The sequence below is a fragment of the Pagrus major genome, chromosome 21 (assembly GCF_040436345.1).
Source record: "Pagrus major chromosome 21, Pma_NU_1.0".
Lineage (NCBI taxonomy): Eukaryota > Metazoa > Chordata > Actinopteri > Spariformes > Sparidae > Pagrus > Pagrus major.
This window is the reverse complement of record NC_133235.1, coordinates 15,090,660-15,117,484: the sequence shown is the minus strand read 5'-3', so window position 1 is coordinate 15,117,484 and position 26,825 is coordinate 15,090,660. Positions and strand designations below refer to the sequence as shown.

The 26,825-nt window shown below is 39.7% G+C and overlaps 1 protein-coding gene across 1 annotated transcript in view; it reads left to right on the top strand.

Annotated features, from left to right (window-relative positions):
- The window catches only part of pigk (phosphatidylinositol glycan anchor biosynthesis, class K), a 34,466-nt gene extending 10,858 nt beyond the window's left edge, over positions 1 to 23,608 (top strand). Inside the window, exons 9-11 of the mRNA XM_073491995.1 lie at positions 311 to 483; positions 9,690 to 9,765; positions 22,209 to 23,608. Of these exons, the coding sequence (XP_073348096.1) occupies positions 311 to 483; positions 9,690 to 9,765; positions 22,209 to 22,325 (366 nt within the window). The 3' untranslated portion in view covers positions 22,326 to 23,608. The remainder of the gene's footprint in view (positions 1 to 310; positions 484 to 9,689; positions 9,766 to 22,208) is intronic.
- The last annotated feature ends 3,217 nt before the right edge of the window (positions 23,609 to 26,825 follow it).

Below are 26,825 nucleotides of genomic sequence, written 5' to 3'. Positions count from 1 at the left end.
CTATTAAATTAATTACTAGTTATTTTGATAATTGAATAATAGGTTTGTGCAATTTAAGAAAAAATACTGTGGGTTCCAAAATCTAAACAAGACTTTTGAGGACATCGTCTTGGGTTTTGGGAAACACTGATTGACATTTTTCACCACTTTCTGAATTTATAGACCAAACAATTGATCAATTAATCAAGAAACTAATCAACAGATTAATTGACAATGAAAATAATTGTTAGTCGCAGCCCTAGTATGTGCTGTGTATTGCTCTGTGTCACGTATTTCTAATACACTGCTTTTGTTTTGTCTGCTTCCGCAGTTCAAAGTATGTCCCAAGAGTCAGTGTGTGTCCACTCCAGGCCACCGTACTGACCTTTTCCTGAGGGATCCAGGAAGTGTACTCATCACAGATTTCTTTGGTAGCGTGCGCAAAGTGGAGATCACCATGGAAACCATTAACTTGACCGACCCCATTGAGCAGGTGGAGCAGAGGTAAGCTGAGTTTGTTTGTTTGTTTTCTACCTTCTAACGTGACCGTATGGCAGCAGTTGCACATGTTGATGCAGCAGCCGGTAGCTTCTTAGATTTTCAGAGTAGCAATGACCACCAACACAATACAAAACTTTAGTTTATTCATTCATTTAGTGTATAATGGTTGACGTGAAAGTAGATATAAATGGTGCAAGGCAGCCGTCTTCATTTTCTCCGGAGATTTTGTGCCTGGTGGCAGACAAAATTGCTAAGTGAAAGCGAAGTTTATAGGAAATCTAGTTACTTCATAAGTTAAACCAAAAAACTTGTGTATTAATAGTTTAAGCAGAGTTGCTAAGCTCGTATAGTAGCTAGGATAGTTTTCAACATGAGAAATGATGAAAAAACACACTTTGATAAGCTGATTATTATATTAAACCCTGACTGAAGGTAGATTGACTTTTTGATTGCAATAGTCTTCTATTTTCATCAAAACTTGACAAATCAGTGTTTACCTTGAAAATCTTTTACAAGCCTTCTCTTTCAGTGAATGTTTTACTTGATTCTTCTTTATATCATTTAATAACTTTTTCAAAGGCCAAATACGTGATATTCTATATCAGAGAGGAACGGAAAATAACACAATGATATTATAATGCTCTCATTACAGTGCAAATAATACCAGTAATCCTGGTAATTTAGCTGTACAGTGCAGTAATGTTTGCGGTGGATTAGTGACAACCTGGATGTAAAAGCCTTAATTGAGGTCAGTTTCTGTTTGTTTTAACTGAAGTGCTGTGGGCGAAACTCATTGTCTGTTTGGTTCCCAACTAACTAGACTTCGATTTCTTTTTAGAACTCGTCACATTAGTGATATTGATTTCTCCATTAATGATGTGTTGAGTGGCCTGTTTCAGGGAGAGTAGACCACACAGTGGACGTTGCTATGGCTACCCTGTAAGGCTGACCAATAAATGATTATTTAAGGTGACAATAAAGCTCATTTAGATAGTGTTCCTTGTTTTCTAATCAGTACCAGCTCTTCGTGCTCAATTTCACAGCAAAATGAAGATCTTAATTGATCCTCATCTGGCCTCAGACTGTAATTGAGTAATTCTTCATAAGGGGCATCGAGTAAGCAGCAGTGTTTCTGATGGATTATCTGTGGCACCACCCTGTGGTAAACTACACAAATGCATCCAAGTTATATTTGGTACATTCCTTTATTGCATCAGGTTGACACATGCTGTGATAAATATATTTGGTCACTAGATGGCTGCAGAGAGCCGTCAAACTATTACAAATCATCCGCTCAGCATCCTCTGTAACTGGGGACATATTGTTTGCTTTCTCATATTGGCCTGCTCACAGACACACTAATCCCATAATAAGGACAATCACCAGGAGTTTCAGGAAACACACAGATGAAGCACCACAATGCAAACAGCGTCCATATTGACTCAGATTGCCGTGCTGTACAAACAGATGTGATGGAAATTAAAACTTTATTCACGATAACGCTCCCACTACTTCTATTAATTTCATTAAGCTGGGATTTAATTGTGCCATTGGGAGGTATTATAGTTGAAGAATCTTATGTGGTTGGCTGCTAATTAGTAATTAGAGGTAATTGCCACACCGATTTTACTCTTTGGCTGTTTTGGCCTCAGGCTACTTAAGTCATTTCACACAACTTCCCCTATTACTTTATTATTGATTAGGCCCAACACATTAGGCCTACTGATCCCAAATGCAACAGAGAAACACAGCCCCAGTGATATCGAGCGGCTGCTGGCCTAAATCAGTCCTAGAGAGAGTCGTTTTATCTCTAATTCTGATGTAACAAACCAGCAACCCCCGATTCATGTGATGTTTAATGGAGCAAAGTTTATTCCTGGAGCACAAGTACCATCTTTTTATTTTAAGGATGATCAATAACGATATTGTGAATGTTCAAAGATATTAGAGAGGCTAACTACACTTTCAGTAGTTTTGTATGTTTCACAGTTTTATTCACTACTAATTTGAAAGGGAGGTTTTGTATGCAAGGACATTCTGCAGAGAAACCAAGGCTGTTGTCATGCTCATCAAATAATTGAATTCAATATTATTATGTGTTGTCAGAAGAATGAAAGAACTGGTGTTTTCAAGGTGACTGTGTTACAGTGTTAAATATATGCAGTTTACTACACATAATGATAGTTAGGCAGGGTCCCCTGTGAAGTGAAATTAAAATAGACCATTTGATAGTCCTACAAGGTCCTCCTCTGCAGGTTCTTTTTCTCTCATCATAGAAATTGACTGAATTTTGTTGTCAACAAGCTTGCATCTGTCCTCTTCTTCAGCTGTTGCACAGAAGTGAAACTCTGTGCTGAGCTGATGAAATACAGTGACAGAAGAATCCAGTTTTATGCACAAAAATGTGTGTCTCTGTGGACTTAAACTACGCAAAGACCAGCAACCAGCTAGAAAATATGTAAGTAAATGGGGCTGCAATTATGACTGAACTGTGGGAAGTGAGCAGTGAAAGTAGCAGTGAAATACTTAGACAATTAATCGATTGATCAATCCACAGACAATGGTCTTCCAATCGGTTAATCAGTGGGTTGCTTTTCAAGAATAAACTCTAAAACACTTCCAAAAATGGGAGGATTTGCTGCTTAGTTTGTCATAGTTAACTGAATATCTTATACGAGCAATTTCAAATTTGTCACCTCAGGCTCTAATTATAATTGGCTTTTCTCCACTTGATCTTTTTTTTTGTTTTTTACAATCAGTTAATTGGGAGAATAATCTTCCAATTATCAGTAATGAAAATAACTGTTGTTTGCATCCCACTCACAGTAATCATCCCACCTCCCTTAAAGAAATAAACGCAAAAATGAGTCAGGCTTTTATGTGCAAATTCAGATCTGAACTTGGTTAAACCCCAGGCCAACTTATCCGGATCTTTAAAAACACAATCACTAAGAAATGACAGAAGCCGGATCTTTATGAGACCCCTGTCCGGACACCGCTGGTATAACTTTACCAGCGCTATTATTTAACTCGATAATAGCGTTTCATAAGACCTGAAAAATGGGTTGTAGTGAGCTCTGTGAGTTCCCACAGAGAAGAGATCACAGATGTCCTCTGAAACAAGCTGTTATTTAATATAGTGCTGCTTTAATCCACTTTTGTCAGCTCGTTCGACCACTCAGACAAGTGGAGGAGGATATTTAGAGAAGATGGGGATATATGTGTTCTAGTGTGTGCCTGTCTCTTTCTCATTCTCTTTCTTGCTTTCCCCCCGTCGCTCTCGTGCCTCTCTTATTCTCTCTTCTCCTCTCACCCATTTGTAAACGGCCGTTTTTTCCTCAGAACAGGCTCTTCCATTAAGTGAATTGCACTTGATGGAGAGGACGTTTTAATGGACCCCCTCAATCCTCTTCATTATACATAGGCTTAACAGTGTAATGACATTGTCTGGTTACTCACTTCCAGCCATAGGTGCTTGTTGACCAAAAAGGGACGTCCTGTGGGTTACAAGGCTCCCAGTATAATAACAGCTATCAAATTAAAGCTGAATTCATATCCCATCAAGTTGTGTAGTAAATTGAATCTAATTTGTGACCTGCAGCGCTGTGTAGAGCCTACAAAAACTACTTGGGCCATTAGTAGAGCAGATGTTAAAAGGAAATTTGTTTGACCTAAAGATGGCAGCTGGAGACAGCAGTGATACCAGAGCCGGAGGTGGGGAATGTGGGGAGGGGCAGTCACATCCATTAGAATCAGCTAAGTGGATTGAAAAATCCTCTCCAAAAAAATCTCTTTATGGAAAATAAAGTGGAAAGTGGTTTGAATTGAATTAGAGCTCATCTCTTGTGCTAAGTGAAAAGAGGGGGAATCGGCGGTGAGATGTCGCTGCTCTCACTGACATGTTTCCAGCGGCAGAAAGAGCTGGGAGCACACAGAGGGCTCAGCGGGAGATCGTCTCCAGGCCTGTTTTCTTCTGTTCCAGTCCGTCAGAGCAACTTCTGCCCTCCCGCACAGACATGGTGAGAAGAGGGAAGGGGCAGAGAAATGGAGTTGAATGGAAAGGGATAAAGACAGGAAAATAAAGAAGCGAGGGCAAGAGAGTGAAAGCCCCGGAGAAAAATGCGATGTAGCTCAGAGAGAAGAAAGAGACAGGAAGAAAAAGGAGAACAGGTTGCTTCACACAGTGAGTGGTTGGAGGAGAGCCATGGTGGTTCACTGGAGGATATATGGCCCCAGTTTGTCAGCTGCTGTCTGACCTGAACTTTGATTAGCTGAAGACAGCCACTCAGTTGAGCTTCCTCTCAACAGTGAACTTTAGCTGAGACTCCTCAATCAGATCGTGATGTTGATGACATTCAGTCTTTCAGAAAACATTTATACTGTATATATATATATAGAGAGAAGCATAAAATGATTCCAAAACTACCTGTGGAAACTGTCGCGTTTAGGTGGATCCAAATAGTTGTAACAGGATTGACAGGTTTTTGAACTGGTGTCACCGCATTTTTGACAGTTTGATTTTCCTGCCTTCGTCTCTCTTTTCTGTTCTGTTAGTGTTCACAAAGTTGACACTCTTTCCCATAAGGACCCACAATGAGGGATGCAGCAATTACCTGATTTCACAATCAATAGTGGTTTAAAATGTCAGTTATATAACTGTGGCGACCACATTGAGTGTTTATGTTCTCCCTCCCAAAAAGGGACATTATGGCAGAGTACATTATTTTTCTATGAGTAACTGGTGTACAGTGAGGAAAATTACACAAACCAAAGCAACTGCCAGCCCAACTGGCCGACTGCAGGTGTAACAAAGAAACGTGGTGCAGCAGCTTATGTCACGCAGCAACAAGTTCTGGCAAATTACACATGCTGTCACAGTCTAACACCTACGCAAGAGATGTTTTCAAGTTCTTTTATTTTTAGCCTACAAAAGCTGCATCTTTGATCTGAGTTTAAGTGTATTTATTTTTACTGTTTCTTAGTTACGGTATTTTTGCCCCAAAAGGCAGCAACTGTTAATGACAAAAGTCAAAAAATGCTCTTTATGATTATATGCATCCATAATGTTGTGAAATACGTTACTGCATTATAATCATGAAACTGGGATTTCTCCTTTAGAAAAAAATCTATAATTATTGCTTTCCTGCATATAATATGATAAACCTGCAGGGACACTCAGACAGGTGACAAATGAAAGGAAAAGCCAACATAAAGCGTCTTACTAAGGTGTTTGGCCACCATGTCCTGGCATTTATTCTGCAAGTCTCTGGAACACTTCTGGATGAATGGAACAACATTCTTCCAAAAGATATTCCCTGTTTATTTCTGTTTTGACGATGGTGGTGAAGATCGAATTACACAGAATCATCTGGGATGTCGCCCTGAGAAACTGTTCAGAAAACGAGCGGGTACTTTTCAAGAAATACTTGGCAGTTGATTGGACAAACCATGTGTCTATCACTGTCTAGCACAGGTGAAGGTCAATCGATCAGATCAACATTAAGAGATGCATATGCGCATAACACATTTGAGTCCAAAGTATCCCATAGGTGCTCAGTTGGGTTGAGATCTGGTGACTGCAAAGGCCATAGCTTATACAATAATTTTCATACTTCTCAAACTATTCACTGACCCCTTGTTCCCTGTGAATGAGGGCATTGCCATCCTAGAAGAGACCAATCCCATTAGCATAGAAATGTGTCATCAGAGGATAGACGTGATCATCACTCAGAACAGCTATATATGGATTTGCAGTGACCCTTCCCTCTAAGGGGATGAGTAGACCCAAACCATGCCAGCAAAATATCCCACACAGCATAACAATGCCACTGTTTGCTATTTTTCTCCACCCATTTATTCAGGGTTTTCCTTTCATTTATCACCCGTCTTTCGGTAACATAGTTAGGAGCGTACAAGGTTAGAAAACAAAACAAAGCAAATCAAAAGAAAAACACATAAATTACATAAGATCTGGACCGTTCCTCTAAGAGCTATCAGGCAGCAGAGCTATCATACACTTATCATTGTAATAGGTATGGAGTTGTTCCAGAAAAGCCATTAATTCTTTCCAAATTCCTCAGGTTTGTCTTTCAGAGCAAATTCTATTTTTCTTAGGGGGATGGTACCCAAAGAGTCATTAAACTAATAGTGCACTGAAGGTGGCTTCTTTTGTTTTTCAGTGTTGGAGTTGTAATTCATCACTTAGTTGCAGATATTTCTTACACTGAAGAAGAGAGTCATGCTATAATCAAGTTGAGTAAATCAGCCAGTCGTAGCCAGAATGGGACATATTTCTGGACTTTACTTTTTATGTGATTTATGCTGACGAGAGAAACCTTGACAATATAGCTTCAAAGGATACATCCGTCTATATTTTTTTTACTCCCAACATATACCAATGAACGACCAAATCAGCAATGGTCTTGTCGGCTTCTGAATACTTTCTGACTTTTAGGCTATCTGTCGCTCTCATCCTCCCGCCCGTTCATTTAATTTTTAAACAGTAATTAAGGCTGAAACAGCTGAACACTGCAGTGTTCAGCAAAATAAAACCGGAATAAATTGGCTGTTTGTTTGGGATACTATTTTCAGATGCAGATTTAGTGCTCTGGTGAGTATTTACAGCAGAAGGATGGTGTTTGTGGGATAGACTCAAAATGAGCCACAGTGCGTCTCATTAATGCTTATTAGATTAGTTGTTGGATATCACTGGGAGAAGGAGAGCCCTGTGTGTTCTGTATCAGAAAGGTCACAGGTTTAATACATTTTGCCTCACATTAACTAATGTCTATCTATCAGCTGCCATGTGACGACCTTTTTCACTGTCCTTAAGCAAGACACTTAACCTCAGCGTACTCCATTAATATAAAGTTGCTGTAGCTAAGAGCATTACTTCAATGCTTCGAATCTAAATTGATTTATTCCTAACACACAACTCGCATGTTTTGTGGCCAGCTTTCCTTAAGTAATGAAAGGCCCAGAACAGTCTGTCTTTTACTTTGAAAACTGAGCAGTGTTCTTGTTACATCAGGTTATTCTTTCTTTGTATACAGGCCTCAGATACAAGGATACACAAACACAAACGCACACGCACACACAGTTTTCCAGCTGAGTGTTAATAGCTTTTTTTTTAAAGGATGCCTCTGCAGCACATAGTCTGGTGCAAAATTTTTGGAAAACTTTTTGTGTCTCGAGCTTTGTGAAGTCTGATTTAAGAAATGCCTCCTGTGATGTCACTTGAGTCAGGGCTGGTTTTAAGTGTGCTTACCAGATCTCCTCCGGGGCTTGGGATGAAGGGCATCTGGTGATCCTGGAGACAATGGAACATTTTTTTTGGACAGAGATCTGAGACTAGACTGAGTCGCATTGTTTAAATTTCAATAACATCTGTGTAGAAAACCCTGGCATCATGCCTTAGTTTACATATAATTTATTAATCTTTTTCATTATGTTATTTCAAAGTGTATACATCTCATTCATCTGAAGTGCATGTTTGATGCTTTCATATCTCATTAATAACAACATTTTCACTAACCAACACATTTAAGTCAGTTTTGTACCCGGAAGTGACTGTTGTTGGTAAGGCGCTGTCACAGTGGTTTGGACTATAGCTTACAGTTTAGAGAACTAAGAGAGCTAACAGCTAATGAGGCTAAAAACACAGCAGGATTGAGAGTTTCTGTCCAGAGGAACATGAAGACTTAAAATGTGACAACACAACAAACGGTAAATAAATACACTAAAGTACTTCAGCTGAGTACAGTTTGAAGGTAATTTGAATGCTAATACTTTAAACTAACAACTTTAGATCAAAATTTAAAAAAGTAAAGAAACAAAATTTTTATTTTGGGATGGTTCAGGCCACTGGTGAAAAAGTTTAGCTTGGAGCCCTGCCTCATTTCTTTGAGGCTACATTAGCAGCTTTTAGCATAACACATCAAAATCTCTCATTGAACTGTTGTGATCGGATTGCAATTTGGGAAATGTTGGTGCCATGTTTTGACAAGGAGTAAGAATGCCTGGAATAAGAAAGACAATATTTATGGTGCTGCTCATCGATTTTGATACTTCATTTATACTTCATCATGAGTCTGGCACGTTTCTGGACTGAAATCCTAAATCGATGGAGGTTAAGAAATAAGACCCGAGGCTGTATGTCATAACCATGTCATAGTGGTAGTAGTAGTAGCTGTACAGACTGACTCAAGTACTTTGGACTATCTGAGGAAAACAACCTAAATTCGAAACGCGTTGCAATCAAAAGTAGCTGCCTGTCCAAGCGTTTTTGGTTCTTTGTCATTGAGCGCCAGCGTCTGTGTAAATAACGAGTACATTAAAGTCTCTCACCTCTCTGCATGCTTCTCTGACTGACCCTCCGTGAAAGCCTTTTCTGTAGATTTTGTGGATTCAGCTAATTCAGTGCCTCACTGCTCATGCCACACTAAAAGCTGAACCAGAATTTTGTATTTATTTTAACTGGCAAAGAGCTGCCAAGATGAAGCGCCATCAGAGTAAATCAGAGAAATCTTAAAGGATGAGACACCAGGGAGAGCTGATGTTTGCTGTGTAGCATCAACAACAAACATTGGCTGTATTTGCTTGTTTACCTGTTCAACAGATATAACACCAACCCCGTGTGAGTATTTAAATTGACTGTGAAGCTCACTCTTGCTGCACTGGTTAGTTTTTCAAAAATCAAAGTGAATGTCAAAGTGCACTGTGGGAAGTTAAGGGAGCCTGGAAGTTAAGAGGTCTACTAACACATCTAAAATAGTAATAATCTGGTTGGTAGGTTGCCTAAAAGGTAGATTTTACGTGTACTGTCACTCCATTTGTCTTTTCCTGAAGACTTTTGTGATATACACAATATCCATTCTGCTCACATCCATTATTGTCGAGATAATTTTGACTCTTATGGTTCCACAGATGATTATTTTTTCATTTATCAAGAGGAAAAAAGTGGATTCATTTGCATCAATTTGCGCTGCATATCATTGACTCGACTCTGAAATGTTCTGTCAATCACACACACCTCGGCTACACACTCACTGCCAACAGAAACACTGGAGTCTGTTCCTCTTCCTGACAGCTTCTCTTCATCACTGAATAATGGCGGCCCACATTACAAAAGCTCAATGTTTCCAAAGTGCAGTTTACTTGGTACAGGTAAATGCCAATAAGTTCTGTTTTGTGTGCGATTTGTCTTTCAGTCCTGTGAATGGAGAGCTGCAGAAGGAGAAGAACTCGTATGTGGACCAGCTGCCAGTATCTGAGATCATCCATCAGGTAAGAGACAAACAGGAGGGTCTGTTGGGGATACCGAAACACATGAACAGGCCGGTGCTGATATAACCCAGACTTTCTTAACATCCATTTTATGAGTGATTAAATGCCGAATATTCGTGTTTGTCATCTTTATACCTTTTGCGTAGGCAGCCATTTATTAGTGCTCCCGTGTTTCTGTAATTTCAAGTGTGTCCACGCTTGTCCTTAATTTGGACGCGGAACAGAAAGTTATGTGCAACATCCACCAACTGATTCTTTGTGTCGTTTCCATGGTGACAGCTCTAAGTGTGAAATGTAAGTGCCTCCTGGTCTCAGTGTGGAGGGGCCACCGTGAAATTCAGCAGAATGGATAGGCAGGATTGTGGCGAGAAATTGTGCATTCACCTCATTCCCAAATGGATTGTGGCTTTCAGCCGGGCCGACCTTCACAAATGAACACCTATTCCTCCTCATTGCACCTTTAGTACATGTGCTCTGCATTCAAAACAGATATTCTCGGGTCCTGTGTCGCTCTTGTAAGATTTTCCATTATGAACCTATTAAAAATACAATTTCTATGCTTCCTCTTCAACTTGTGAATCAGAAAAGTAAAGAAGTAACATTAATCTTTGCCACAGGCAGGACCAGACATGAGTGTTGCTTACATTTGGGGTTCAGGGTTGAGAAAAATACTTAAAGATTAATTTAATGTGGACGTGACCATTTACACAGTATTATACACTGCAATATACCTTGAATGCTGCAATGATTTAGTCAATCAAAAGAAGATTAATCACCAATTATTTTGACAATCAGTTAATTGTTTCAGTCATTTTTCAAGCAGAAATGTAAAGATTTGCTGCTTTTCTTTAAAACTATGACAGTAAATGAAGAGTATCAGGATGTTGGAATATAGGTTGGACAAAAGAAACAGTTTGAAAATTAAATTTTTCACATTTCTTTCTCTATTTAATAGAGTAAAAAGTTGAACTGTGCTAAAAATAATCAGCAGAACAAAAATGAATAAAGAAAATAATTGTTAGTTTGTGAACGATTAAGCTGCACTTTCATTGGATCTCACTTTGACAGTTTCGACAAAAACAATCACATTTAAGGCCAAATATAGGCAGTATTTATTGCAGAGCTTTTTAATGGATTGCTTTTAATTGTATAAGCGTTTCTGTTTTTGTGTTCGGCCACTGCTTACATTCACAGGGTACTAATCATAAATTTTGCATGTACCAAACCAAAATACAAGCATCAACCAAAGTGAAAACTATTTTGTGTATTGTAAATGAAATCAACCAACATCTGATCCTTCTTATATTCCCTACCCTCGTTTCTGATTAGTGAAAGCTGCTCTAATCAATATTTTTATATGAACAATTGATCAAATCATTATTTGTATATAAAAAGTGGTCAGTCATAGTGATCTACATTTCCCAAAGTTGTTTTGTGTTGTTGTGTCTTTCAGCTCATTTTTTTTGGTTTTTTAGCAACTTTTATGTATCGATTCACTCTCAGCGCTCTAATCAGTGTTGTTTTCAGCAGTAGCAGGCAGCTGTTCTAGTAAACCATCTGCTCAGCACAAAACAGTAGATCAACAAAGTTAGCCACTAGCTGGTGAATATCATTAGCAGATAAAGAGCCACATATTTCCTACAGGAGTTGTCAGAGATAAGAATCAAGCAAAGATGGACAAAAACACAAGTCCAAATGAATGACATTGTTCCATGTCTGTTTGATGTGCTGACTGCCAACATATTAATCATAACCACTTTATATGGATGGTAGGTGATGGAAGTTCAAGCATGTTTATTTAAGATTATGTTTTTTTTCTAGAAATGCTGTCATGCTCACATCAGATGGACTGTTTTAAGCCCAGAAAAGGACTATTTGTTCTACAGAGCTGATTCTTCACTAACTCTTGGACAGCTGTGTTCCAGAGATGTTCTATCCATATTCAATGTCAGTGGGTATCTACCACTATACCTTGTAGTACAATCTGAGCACCCTGTCAGCAAATACAACTTTTTTTTTTCAATAGTTCAGAAGTTACATCTTCCACAAAGGGAGTCTTGGCCATAAGCATGCTGTCTAAATTTCATGGCATGTCATCTTGCAATTACAGATATTCTGATTTTTTCCTTCCTGATACAGATTCTGATACCTGAACTTTGCACACCAATCTGATACCAATGGGTTAAGAATAGTATATATATTATTCTCATTTTTAACAGCTGTATACTACAAACTGTATCAGTGTTATGTTATGGGATGTGCTTGAAGTTACACAAGTTGCTTAGTGTTAATCAATATTGGCTACTTGTGCAGTAAATGATCTGTAAAGTTGCATACAGATGTACAGGAAGCTGCCATTTTTTTCAAATAACATGGTTTCAAATTGCTGCATAGAGTCTTGTACTCACAGATACCCAATTCAGCATTTAGGCAGTATCAGAGTTGTTTCCTGTACTGGTATCGGTATGTGAACAACCCTACTTGCTAGCAGACAATTTGATATGATATTTTCGCTGTGGAAAACGTGACCATTGAGCTAGTTTGTCTCACTTAAAATGCTTAATCACACGTGTCAAACCAAAGTAGTTGAGCAGACATGTGGATTTCCAGTTCAATGGCCACCACTTCTCTAAAAAGAGGTAAAATAATATCTCGGCTGTTTTTGATTAGTATGGATGGAAAGATTTTATCATTTGTTGAGGAGAGCTACATCTGAAAGACTCCTGGTTCAGATTTCCGTGACCACAGTAGAGTTTGATTTGCTGGCCTTTGATTTGACAATAATGTCCGTCTCCACTATGAAGACAGATACTCTACTATTGGTGTTGATGCCAAAGGTCAGATCCAGACCGAGCGAGCAGTAACAAAAAACAATGTGAATTCTGAAAAAAATAAAAAATAAATAAAAACACAGCCCTGCTGCTGGAAGCATCACTGGCTGACATTGACATTGGTGTGAACAAAGGAGTCACAGTCAGTTGGCCCAGAGAAATGAAGCTGACCACAGGCCCGTGCTCGGTCAGACGCTTATTGAGTATCGTGATGGGAAATGGGAGGGATGTCCACACCCAGCGGCACTCTGGGAAATTGATCGCCGAGGACTGCCTCAAAAGCCTGGCAAACACTGGCCAGTTTTAGATCTGATGCCCGCTGTTCACATAAGAGTGCCCATAAAGTGTGTCTGTAATTTTCAATACACTAAAGCAATCGCACTTTTGAAAGCTCACTCGCTCGCTCACATACAAACACACCCCATTAGGCCTACACCGTCTGCCACTTGGCTTCATATCTTGGCTTATTCTGTCTTTTGTCTCTTTCCCCCTCCTGTCTATTTATCTTTATCCATCTTTTTCTATTTTTCTGTCTACCCCCCTACTCTTTTTAAATGCACCCACACGTACAACACACAAACACACTCGTCAACCTGATGACCCCTGCCAGAGATTTCGATTATCGGCTCGCACTCCTGCTGGGTTGAAGATGGGAGTCCTGACAGACTGACTCATCTCTCTCCCCCTCACCATAATCCATCTGCACTGCAGCAGAATGACCAATGTCCATAAAGCCTATTGACAGCTCTCCTCTTTTTGATTAGCTGTCATATTGCGCGCACAACTCTCTGAGATATCTTCATGCCGCTGTGGCAGCGCCTTTTGTTGTTCGCTGATCAGATGCACTCATCTGAAGAACTAGATGTGATTGAATCTCATAAGATCTGATGTCTAAAATATTCCCAAGTGGTCTGTGGCTGGTTTCAGTTCTGCCACCAGCAAAAAACAAATCTTCTTTCTGTGTTTATCTTCTAAGAAAAACATTTTTCCATTTGCCAGCAGACCAGGCGACAGCTTGTAAATAGAAAAGTCATCAGAGTGACTGACAGTGTGTATATATAAGGCTATGCTGTATGCCGTCTGTACACAAACTTCCCCTCATTGTGTACATGGGTGTGTGTATGTGAGGAGTTGATTAATGCCCTGTCTGTCACCGTTGGCAGTTGTCTTGCTAGTGGTGACAGGGTGACTCCCCTCTTCCCGCCACCTTCTCCTCCCAGCCTCACACATCTCATCACGTTGCCAACGCCTAATCACAATATGTTCAGTTCTGGAAATAACTAGAAGGAGCTCCTTTTTTCCCCGTTCTCTTGTGTATTCTGCTTTTTTTTCCTATCTCACTGCTCTGAGTCCTAGTCTCTGGCGTCAAATTGTTATTTGTTCTTTTGCCAGCTTGACGCCACACCATATGGCTCTGGAGAATTGAAAATGGATGCACTGAAAATTAATGCTTTACCTCCTTCCCGTCACTTGCCAAATCCCCCTTTCCTCACTCAGCCTGCAACACTGACACTTTTCAAAAGTGGATGTTGGAGTTGTGAGGCCAAACCATCTCAGACAAGCTCCTTCATTAAATCAAAAATCATTTAGATCATGCTAAGTGATTACAAATAACATCGTCTCGAAAAGCAAATCACGCTTTATGAGAGAATAATGCACCCTGAACAGTGATTGCCCCAGCGCGCTCGCCGAGGGCTTAAATGTCCAGGCAATACAGTGGAGTGTCCTGGCAGTGCACAATGGCTGCTGTTCTGTCATGCAGCTTCGCACAACATAAATTTGCAGCAGTTTTGACCTTGGAGTGCTGGTGTTTGGCAGGGCGTCTCAGACCTCCCTCAACGACCATTAGCATCCTGCGTGGCCATATTAATTAGCTCCAATCAATCAGGTGGGTAGCCGTTAATTGATTTTACTTGTGAATTGAATTCGCAACACAAAGCGTGTGTAATGGAGGCCGGCTGCTTCAGTCCCCGTCCTTGGCAGTAGGATGTGAAAGTTTCTGTCAGTGAAGGTCAGCGAACACTCGCTTCTTCTCTGCTCCTTGCTCTTGCTTCTGTGCATTTTTTTTCCCCTTTCCCTCCCTCGTGTCTGTTTTTCTTTTTTTGAAGAAGCTACATTCTTTTCATTTTATCTAAGAAGTAAACAACTCTGAAATTTAGATAATCAAAGTAGTTAATTCATGACTGTCTCAATTAGTCATTTAAGCATTGAGCTAACAGATGAAAAATTAACAATTTTGATAATGGATTATTTGTTTAAGTCATTTATCAAGCAGAAAGACCAAATGCTTGCTGGTTCCAGCTTCACAAATGTGAGGATTTCCTGGTTTTCTCTATTGCTTTAGTGTCTGCAAATTGAATATATTTGGGTTTCAGTCGACTGGTCAGACAAAAGAATCAATCTGAAGAAGTCATCTTTGTCTGTGGAAACTTGTCATGGAGACTTTTCACAATCTTTCTTTCTTTTTATATTTTTTCCTTACATCGCCTGTTCAGAATACTTTTTTAAAATGTAGAATTATCATTATCATAAAACAAAAAGGAAAATTTGACAGAACAGCACTAGATTGTGTCTTGCATAAGCAGCCGGTCTAGCAATTTCATAGATCCAGCAAACAAACTAATGTAATATTATAATTATATATACATATGATTATATGCTATAATAATATATAACAATCCCATCTGATGAAAAAGGAAAAACAAAGGAATTTCTTTCACATTTTTCAGTAGAGCTAGACCAATATATGAACTGATTTTAGCTTATTTCAAAATATGGGCATCAATGTATTTTTAGGTCTATCATTTTCCAAAGATATGTTTGATGACAAAAAAATGTGGCCTGCTCAGTACATATACTCAGTGGCCACTATATTTAATAAACCTGTAAAAACACAGCTCATCCGTGAATTCTACATTTACCTTTACTTTTCATTGATTCTATCAGAGCGGTTTTATATAAACTGTGTTTATTATTGAGCTTGGAATTTGCAGTGGTGTTGAACCTCTACTGCATTATATTGAGAGCACTTTCCAATGTTTTACCCACCACATTTAAAAACATGATGGCGTGCAGAAACACATTTCAGTATAATGCAGCCCAGTAAAACACCACCACCACCACTCACAACCTCAGTTCTAAGCTTATTGTTGAACTTTGGGATGGCTGTGGCTCAGGAGGTGGAGAGGGCCGTCTACTAATCGTATGGTCAAAGGTTTGATCCCTGGCTTAGGCTGCATGTCGAAGTGTCCCCGGGCAAGATATTTTAACCGAAATTGCTCCGGATGTTCCATCAGTGTGTGCGAGCAGAGAAATATTATGAGATATAATTAATGCACTTGAAACTATCGGACATTTTATCTAGCTATTTTCTTATTTTTATCGATAACGTGTCTTTCACCGATACATATTGTTACTGTTTTATTGCCCAGGCCTCGTATGTTGGTCACAAAACTTTAACTAGAAGGGAACTTAGCAGAGGGCATACCCCCGCCAAGACTCAACTGTCCCCTTTTGTACTAGATACCTAAATATGTTTTTTTAATCAAGAAAATCTCAACGTTAAAGAGAGTGATAAAAATAAAATTCTGGATCCGTCCCTTCATGAGCTGAGACCCATCCTCCATCCGAGTTTGGTGAAAATCTGTGCAGTGGTTATTGTGTAATCCCGCTGACAAACCTCCTTGTCAGAGGTAATAATGAAATTTAAGGGATCCTCATCAATAAGATGCGTTTACAAAATGTACATTCTATACAGTAAAAGTGACTATTTTATAAAAAAAATACAATAACTGACGAATTACAGTATTTGATACTTACAATAATCATAAGTTGTTTAATTAATTAGGTTATTACCCTTTTCCTCTGATTTTATGGTGCCTACTTCTATTGTCCCCCCCCCCTTGACATATGCTTCTCGATCTGCCGGCTGTGCTGACGTGGCTTCCTGTCACAGTCAATCCATCTCTCTCTGCTCTACCTTACCCAAGGGTATTTGCACTTTCTCTCTCTCTCACACACACACACACACGCACGCGCACACACACACACACACACACACACACACACACACACGAGTTTTATACATGTGTCTGCCTACAGTTGTCACAGAGGTCAACTGCCCCCAATGGCCACATGCTCCCGGTCGTCTCTTGTGAACAGCACAGCTTCGTCCTCTAGGTGTTTAACCCTCAGCTCCTCTACTTGTCTTCCTGTCGGCCACTTTGTCACCAAGGCTGTGGCTGAAAAGATCCCCACTCAGATTTTGTTATGCAAGACTGATCTGATGCATGTAGAATTGTAAAAGCAGGGAATAAAACCACATTGAAGATATGATTCGGAACACATTTGTGCTGTCTGAAATCAGTGGCTGTGTGATGGCAGTCCGAGCTGTCAGCTCAGTATTCATCTGATTATGTCAATGTCTCAGTGGGACAGATCACTGTTGTCATGCCTCTGTGTGCGCTTGACCGGATAACATGGAGGACAGCAACTCAAGCATGCTGGCAAATTTAATTGGGATTTGGGGAGATGCCTCTGTTTCAGCTAAACTAGAACAGACGGGTCAAAATCGACCAGCGTACCAAACTGTGACAGGATTCAGCTAACTGTGTCTGTCAGGATTCAGCTAACTGTGGGAAAAATTAAAGCCAATCTTCATCTGTAGCTACACAATGTGCTTCTTACAGTGAGCATAACCATGATTTGGGTAATTTATATTTTTACCATTCATCTCAGGATGGAGGACTGTGTCGGACTGGTCTGTTGAGTTGTTGCGGTATTCACAGTTACAGTTCCAGCAGTTTTCACAAAGCTAATGAAAGTTACTGTTGCACATATACAGAAACTAATTTAAAGGCAAAACTGTTCGCTAGCCTAATCCAGGTTCCACCACAGGCTACACATTGTCATTTAGCTCTCTTATATTCAAGAGAAAGCAGAAGGTTCTACGGCCGATATCTCCAAACACAATATAAATGAATAAAAACACCACAGGCAGGAGGAAAATAAATGTATTTCTGATTTTGGGGTGAACTGTCCCTTTAAGCAGAAAATAGTGTGTTCATGTTGGCTTCATCCATGATAAGAAGTTTATTGTGACAATAAGCCTTTAACTCAGAGCTATTTTAGGACTGAACACATACTTTGACTTCTGTTAGTCAGATGTCAGACAAAGACGACCAAAATCGGTCCCATCTGAGATGTTTCCTGTAGTTTCTCGCACTTTGTCACAATAGCGGCATTGAATCAGACGCTGGAAACATTCCTGTATACTCTGAGCCTTATTGTCTCTGCCACTGACTGAATGTCTCTTGAAGCTTTTCCCACCACCTGCAGCTTGGGCTCTGTCAGACATTTTCTACTGTAGATATAGTGTCTGTGGGAAAGGTGCCTGTAACCGACTGGAGGTTTCACAACATGATTGATGTGCCACAGTTCCTCTCCAGGCCTGAATTTGGCTTCAGTCTTCCTTTTTTTCTGATTTTATTTCAAATGTGGTTATCGCCTCACATTGTTGGCCAACAAAAAGTGAATATAAGCAGAAAAACTAGCTCCAGTAATATCAGCAGTGTGAATGCAGCTTCATATCAGAACCCAGGATCTCCAGCCCCGACTCTGTCAAACAACATGCCTGGAGCTCGGAGTGCAAACGTCTGTCTCTGCTTTAACATTCTGGATGGCAGTGGAGCTCTATTGATTTGACTTGATTGAGCTGTTAAATAAATTTAGAGTCAGACGTAATCCAATTTTTGTGTTGTCCTCGGTCTTTACATGTTAAAAATTGGAAGCGTTGTCACGTAACCTGGAATTCAGATTGAAAAGGCAGCCATGAGAAGATCGAGGCATGAGTACACAGCTGCACACAGTTACTGAAATTGACTTTTGCCTCACTTACCAAGAATTATTAAACTAATAGGAAATTACAATAATGTTCACTGGCAGAAGTAATTAATATTCATTATTCTCAGGAACATGTAATCATGTCTGTTCTAAATGCTATTTCATGAATAGAATTGTGTTCAATGTGTAACAGCGTGTGTTATGCAGTGGGTCAAGTTCATCATCAGCCCTTCTCCTACGAGCTGAGATAATTCTGCATTGTGAAGCGGCAGCATTACAGTCAGCCTTTGAGAAGCCTGTCTGAGACTTTGATTTTAATGGCTGATAGATACAGAGTATGCGGTGGTCAGAGAGAGGGAGAGTTTGACAAACAGGAAAAACTGAATATAGCTGAGGTGTTTAAATGTCAAGGTCTCAGCCGGTGTTCAGGATTTTAGCTGCCAAAGATGCATTTTACTGGCAATTTGAGCTTGTGGGTGGTAACTTCAGACTCTGCACATATTTAACACACTCTGCAGTGTGTGCCAGTCTCTTACTTGTTCTGCAAAGGAGTCCACTGGTACATATGCCCATACAGCAGTTCTCATTAAAAAAGGAAATACAGCAAAATATGAAAAAATTATATGCCCGCTTGAGTTGTATAGCATCAATTTACATATCAATCGCAAGGCAGTTAGACAGTTTCAACACTGAATGCCACCAGTCATTAAGATTATAGTGTTAAATATATTATATTAGTTGTATAGGGCCCACTGTACCAAACAGTTCCTCCCCTCCAAAGTTTTCTTCCAGCTTTCTATTAATGTTCTGAATCAACTGAACTGTGCTGAAGTTTGGGATATTTTTGTCTAGTATCATAAACTGTATTAATTCATGTTTAGCCACTTCAGGGTAGAAAAACCTGTGAACAAATGTTGGCAAATTGCTTTCTAATCATACAGTCTGTGCTTCTGTCACCCAGCAGACACAAAGTTATGAATTATTCTTCACAAGTGAGGAAAGAGCTTGCCACAAACCGAAAGAAAGACAACGCAGAACTTCTTGATATTAAAGGTGCAACATGTAAGAATTTTAGTTTAAAACATTCAAAAATGAACTAAAATTATGAACAGAATGTGAAGAAATAGCGATTTTGACATGTCAAAGATGTCTATGTACTGTGTTACAGAGATATCTATTGAAGTTAGCAAGCCAACCAGCTAGCTATGAGTTAGCTATGACCATTAACTGCATAGTTAACTGTAATTCATAGAAAACAGCAGCTACAGTTGGCAGCAGTTAGCAGGTACTCTGGTGATATGCTGTCCCCTATTTGTATGTAGTATGAATTCGACAGGTGGCAGGACTGCTTTTGTTTTTATCTTTTGTTTCTATTTTTAAAAATACTTTACTTTGAGGAATATGGCGTGTAAGGGCCATTCCATGTAAAAAAAAAAAAAAAAAAAATTATGCTGCCAGGGGAAAGTGGTAATATCTCTGGAGAATCAAGTTTTTTATTAAAGTGGTAGATTTTTAAGCAAAAGCAATTGAACATTTTCTGACAATATTAAACATAAATTGGCAAGAAAAAACTGAGGATTTTTTAGATTAAAGTGGTAAATTTACAAGGAAAAAAAATCAAACATCCTCTGAGATTACTAAATAATAAATTTGCAAGAAAAAGAACAGATAAAATGGTGTGTTTGTGTATATATATTTATATATATATTTTATTTTATAAATTTTTTAACATCCCCTCACTTTGCAACCTCATCACACAAACAGGCACTGTCACACGCAGACCTTAGTGACAGTATAGAACACGACTCACACTGTATCTCTTCAAGGACTGGATGCTTAAGATAATGTGATGATTGCTGGCTAAAATTGGTATGTGTATTCTCTTACTGTTGAATCAGACTGCAAAGTATAACTTGATTTGGTCCTCCTGCAGGAATAATACATTGCAAGTAGTGGTGTCTGTGGGAAAAATCTTTGAATATTCCCCCCATTCTCTGGCTCTGTATTTATGTTTTTACTTGCTAACACACTGTCAGAGAGGAATATCAATATGTTTTCAGCAAAACATTTGTACATTTAACCAATGAAATGGAAGTGAAGCACAAATGTGACCAGACATCAGATGTCAACTTGACAGTTTTTATACTGCTACTGACACATGATTGATTGATCATTAGGATTTTCAGAGTAGCTGCTTCGAGTGTGCAAGATGCTACACTATGTCCACCAGCAGTGAGACGGTACCATATAGTAAATGTGTTTAAAAGCAGAATAACTATAAAAAAAGCATAGAAACCTGGAGAACCAAATTTAGTGCTATGAAAGGGCAGAGTAAAACACCCAGTTTTACTAATATGTCAGCAGGTTTTGTTACCAACTGATCTTTTAGAAAGAATGAGGGCATTTTGAACGTCTCATGTCTCCGTGGCAAGAGGAAATGCATATTAACAGGGGAACAGACTTGACTCAACACCGACGCTCTCCATCGAGTGAATGCCCGTCCGCTCACTCTTGTTTTACCTCGGTTTCACTCTCCCTCTCCACCTTCTTTGCCCCCATCAGCTGGGTTCTTTGAGTTTTCAGTTATCCCAGTTGTTCCACCGTTACCTGGGGATAGCGAGTTTAATAGTTGAGTTTATAGGGCACCAATCTATACACTGATAGTGTAATTTTCCTACAGCCATTAAACTGTTCAATCAGTGATGAGTTAAAGCAAAAAAGTTGTCTTTTGCAATTTAAAATGATAATTCTCCATTAAAATAACTCTGAGCATCACATTTCACATTGTTACTGTGTTTTGTTTAGTACAGGTTTAATTGATCCACATGCTGTAAGACTGTGTAACTTATCTGGTCTAATGGCCGTAGTCAGAGTTCAGGGACAATAGTGACCCTGAACTGGGCTTTCACAGCAGCGTCTAATCCTCCAGGATCCGTCAGTCTGCTGTCAGCCCGGCTCCAACTCCTACTGCAGTGTGTGAGTTTGTGTGTTAAGCCGATATGGATGTTATTCAGAAAGTGTAAATGTACATTCGCTACTGTAGCTAGAGAAACACAGATCTTGTTAGTATTTGTGTAGCTTTACTACGCTGAATGTCATCCTTACGTTGTGTGTACAGTTTGTGACTCAGGCAGACTCGAGTGCGCACTGTGTGTTCATCCTCTTTGCCAAGTCTTGGGGTTTGGGCTTTGGGGGATGCCTTTTCTGACTGGTGATTTCTTGACTGGATAATGGCAGCTTGTGTAGCGAGGGATAACAGAAATCTCTTAAGTGCGTCTTCACAGCCTATCTATAGCTTTGTCGCCAGCGGAGGAGTTAGGAAGATTTTTTAGAGGTTAAATCTCATCTCTCCGCAGAATATTGCCAGCGCATTAGCATATAAATGTGCTCCTTGTGAGATGCATGTTTAATATGGGAGAGATTTAAAAGTATAATCATACACAAAGTGATGATGTGGCAGTGAATGGGACAAACACAAGACAGGGGAGGTGTACTGATGAGCTTTACCACCCGCTTTTTGTGTGAACCTTTGTGTTTGTGTGTGTGAGACAGCAGATAGTGTGCATAAAGTGTGCGTAGAGATAAAGTGAGTGTATATGTGATTCTACGCTCGCCTGCTTGTGTGAATGACAGAACAATCAGCGGTGGCCTCAACAGGAGAAATATACACACTATTACTAACCTGCAATCTTCCCCCTGCTTTCCTCCCCTTCATCCCCACCTCACCTCACCTTACCTTACCTCGCATCACCCCCCTTTTTCTCTACTTAGAAACCAAAGCAGAAAGACTGGCATCCTCCTGATGGCTTCATCCTGGGCCTGTGGACTCTAATCCTCCTGGTGTTTTTCAAGACGTACGGCATGAAGCACCTCAAACACATCTTCTGAGGCCTCACACCCTGGATGTCTGAGGACATGAAGCTGCAGACGGGGAGCTTTCACTGACGGGATATTAGAGGGAAGGTGCAGCTTGTGACAGGCTTATTTTCCTGAAAAGGGAAAGAAGATGTATGGCACCACACCTGCTGGGCCAGAAACTGTGTGATGCAATTGGTGCCTTTAGATTCTTTTGAATGATTGTGTATTACCCCAGATGTGATGTGAGAAGGGACAAATACGCAAGTAATGCATCAGATATGTGAAGGCTGTTTTTTAAACTATTTTGTGTTTTGTTTTTTTGACAAGGACTTATATTTATCGCTTTTAGTGTCAAAAGTTCTGTTTTTGTCAAGCCATTCCATAATTGTGTTGATTTGGTTAAAAATGCACTGAATTGAGTCAGCAGATAAGAATTTAATTTATTTCTGAGAGCATGCCGCTCTGCATATTTTAGCAGCAGCTTTTTTTTCTCGTTTAAGTGCTACTCAGAACGTCTGCTCGGTCACAAAGAGAAAATGTGGGACGAGGGCAGGCTGATTGTCTGTGAGTGGGCTGTAGAGAGATTACTATTTAATGTCTCCCTTGTCCATATACATTACACCCCTTGACCGTCATATCACGCTTGTGAAGGATAACAATCGCACATAATCCCATCTTGCATGATGGACCCATCCACTCTTCCCATTCACCAAATTGCCCTCCCTGTGGAAACATCCATTAGCTCTCCAGCCATGTACTCCGCTGATTGTATTCCAGGTGATGGACAGCTATTTCCCCGGCCATTCCACGTCTCGCACTACAGCAGCGATAAGTGAGTGATAACCTAGTAAGCCGCCGGCCGTCCCACATGAATCTCCTCTGTGCCGGGACGTGTTTTCCTCCTTTTTTCCGTCCCTTTCTCTCCATGTGTAAACCATTCTGCATTAGGCTCATTGTTGTGGGGGGAGTGACTGATGCTCAAAGCATATGGATTGAACCTGCGGTAGTTTATCTTTGCTCCATGGCGCGAGGATCCGCCCATTGGGTGCCCGCTGACACACACCCTCGTGGCTGAAGGGGAAAATAGATGGAGTTGGAAATTGAACCATATGTATTGGGAAGGCAGCTGCTGCGTCAGCCACCAAGTACCTTTTCTTATACATTATTTATGCACCGCTTATTTCTTCTTCCTTTCTCCTCCCGGTGTCTTATTTCTTGTAATCTTATTCTTCTCTCAGAGAAAGCGAGCTCATTTTATTTCCTCAATTGGTCGGATTTTGATACCCTGAATAAAGATGAAACACTGGATCACAGAGGAATGTATCCGCCTGTTTTATTATCATATATTGAGTTTCCTTAATTACTGTTTCAAACACAAGATCTCCTTTTTCTGTTACAAACCCTTGAAGATATGCCTGGCAGAGCTCAGGCTAAGCTTATTTTATTCCACAAAGACATCCTTGAAATCGGTGCAGCTTGAGTTGACTTACACATCTGCTCTGTTGTTTTCTTTCTGGAAACATTTCAAACAATCCAGGGAGGTTTTTAAATGTTGTTTTCTTTCTGTTCCAGTCTTGCTTTTCAAAAGACAGAACAGCCGTTGGATCCGAGCCTCCATATGCAGTACAATCGGTGTATACCAGGCTGGCAGCAGGTACAATAGAAATTAAAGCCACCCGATCTCAGGGGGATTTGTTTGTTCATAAACCCACTTCAAAATTGACTCTACCTCCTCTGTCCCTCTCGTTCCTACTTCAGCACTCGCAGATGGAATTGAATATACTCAGCCTTGCAGTGCGGTGATGTACTCTCCCGACTCCTCTGTCACTATGGTTTCCCTATGCTAATAAAGATCAGTGCCTGTCTTCCTTCACACCTGACTTGGTGGAGAGAAACCAGTGACAGGACAATATTAGAGCAGCCATCTCCACAGAGGCAGAGAGATTTCAGGCAGAGGAGTCGGGCAAGATGCTCTGAATGTGTCACACAGGTTGTTGAAACAACCAACAGCGTCGGGATTCACCAGCGAGCACACACATACGCTTGTTGTCTTTAGAAGTGGAACGACGTCGACATTAGCCGCATGTGGCAGCCTGCTAAATTTAATGATTTAAGCAAAAACAAACACAAGCACACACATGCTGTTCCAGAGACCGTGTGTGTGCGCCTGACATGTTGTTCAATTTCCATGGAAACTCTAGATTTCCCACTGCTTGCCTGTCAGTGAGCCTTTGTAATGTCAATCATTCCAAGCTATGATAACAGTAATTTTAGCAGTCACAGATTTTTATTCTCATCTGGAACAAAAGCTTTGGCATAAAGCATGCTCAGTGGTGTGCTCACTTACTGTGTTTCTACATTTCAAATGCAGCGTTTTCTTTAAGTTTGAGTAAGAAAAAAAAAGACGACGAGAGACTGTCACACTCCGAGCGCTCAGACAGACAGGAAGCCCTATAATATGAACAGCTTTCTCTTCCTTGTCCAGATTGCACTGTTTAAAATTCATGCACTTATGCAAAGTTATTTTAAATGAAGCATGAACTAAGAAAGCAAAGAGAATGTAAATGAAGTACTGCAGAAACAAATAATTTTGATATGTTGAACCACCTGATAAATATTAAAACTTAATTTTGGCCTTGGAGACAGTAGTACATCATTTAATCAACGGCTGTTTCCAAGGTTGAGAATGGACATTAAGGACTTCTTGTTGAGACTGAAAGTGCGTCGACAACCGGGCAATCTCAACAAAGAATCTGTTTGGACAGTAGAAGTGCAATTGTTATCATTCTATGAACAGGAAATGTGATGTTTTGCTAATGGATTTAGTCAAGTTAGTGTCAAGCAAACATTTTCTGGCTCTGTGTTAGGGTAAAATGGAAATCGTTGGGTTTTTAGACTTAATCTACCTAAACAAGATATTTTAAGACCTCACCTTGGTAAAAGGAGTTTTTCCACCAGTTTTCATTTTGAGTATCCATTTTCAAGTATCTGCAAAGGTATAACAAAGCACTGATTTCAGCTTCTTTTACAAAAGTCCTTTATCTAAAAAATAAAAACTCCTGGACATGATTTACAAAAGTCTTAAAGAATAAGTTCACTCAAAAATGATTATTTGTAGTATATATAATAAAGATTTGTAGTCCACAAAACATTTATTGTTTATAACAATAACATTACAGCATTCTCCTAAACGACTGAAGTAGATGAGGGACTTGTTTTGATTTGATAGAAAACAGCCGACTAAAAACATAAAATGAAAAGACGATATTTACACTTTCGACGTGCGGTCGAGCTTGCGCACCCGCTTCAAACGGGGTGCATAGCCTAGCAGCTAAAGTGAAGATTCCAGCTTAAAAATGAACAATAAATAACATCTTTTCAAATCAAAATGACATCTCAGAGCTCCCAGAGTTGGATTATGCCTGACAAGTTGTATGGAGCCTTTTCATGTTTGTTTTTTAAAACAAGTCCCCATGTACTTCAGTTGTTACCCAACATTCTGGCATGAATGACAAAATTTTAATTTTTGGGTGCACTTATCCTTTAATTATTTTCATTAGCTATAAAATATTTCTGTATCTGATTGCGAGTTGTCGGAGGACACCAATAAACTAAAGATGGGATTACTGTGAAAGTGGTTTCTGCATTAAACACACAGGAGGCTGTTTAATCCTTGTGTGTGTAGTTTCAGTCAAAACCAGTGACTGTAGCAAACATTGTTACTACCAGGAAGCTCATTTGCTCATAATGGGCAAGTTTTATTTTAGGATAGACTCCAATGAACTGAAAATATTAAAAGTAGGTTAATCCATCTGTCCAGTTTTGCAGCTCTTAAAATTCAACTTGAATCAGAGACCTCGTTTCCAGACCAAATAATTCACAGATGAATAAAAAACCCTCATATTTAATAACGCTTGTTAGTTTCGGTCCTGGTATTGTGATATCTGTTGGTATTTTTGGCTTTATCAGGCGAGGATGAAGAGAAAAACATTTAGTTGCCCTGTTCATAGTTTTTGACACTATAACTGACCATCAATCATCCTAAGTGCATGTTAAGTTATGCACATTTTTATTGAACTCACCTGTCTAATAATTGAAGTGTTCATGACACTCTGTGTTTTACTTGGTTTCCCCTCATCATCCTTCAGTGTTGCCTTGATTTATGTGCTTTACCTTCAGGTGATGTAACAGTACTTCGTAGGCTCCACCACTCTGTTATGAATGCAGTCAAGGATCTGTTTTTTTGCTCTGGGGAGTAATGGCCTTGTAGCTCTGCCTGTCTTTCATGATTATTTCAGTATGACACAGCCTGTTGTCACAGCCAGACAGGAAGAAAAAGATTGAGAAGTAAAGATGGCAGCCGTCGTCAGTGGAGGGTGAAGGTGAGTCACCAGCCTCCCATCCTTCACAAAAGCTGTTCCAGCTTCATTTCTAGGTGCTATATGTAGAAACTGTATTCAAATTATATTTCCTACATTTTTACTGTCTCGTTACTGTTACATACTGTACAGAAACTGCAGAATGCACAGC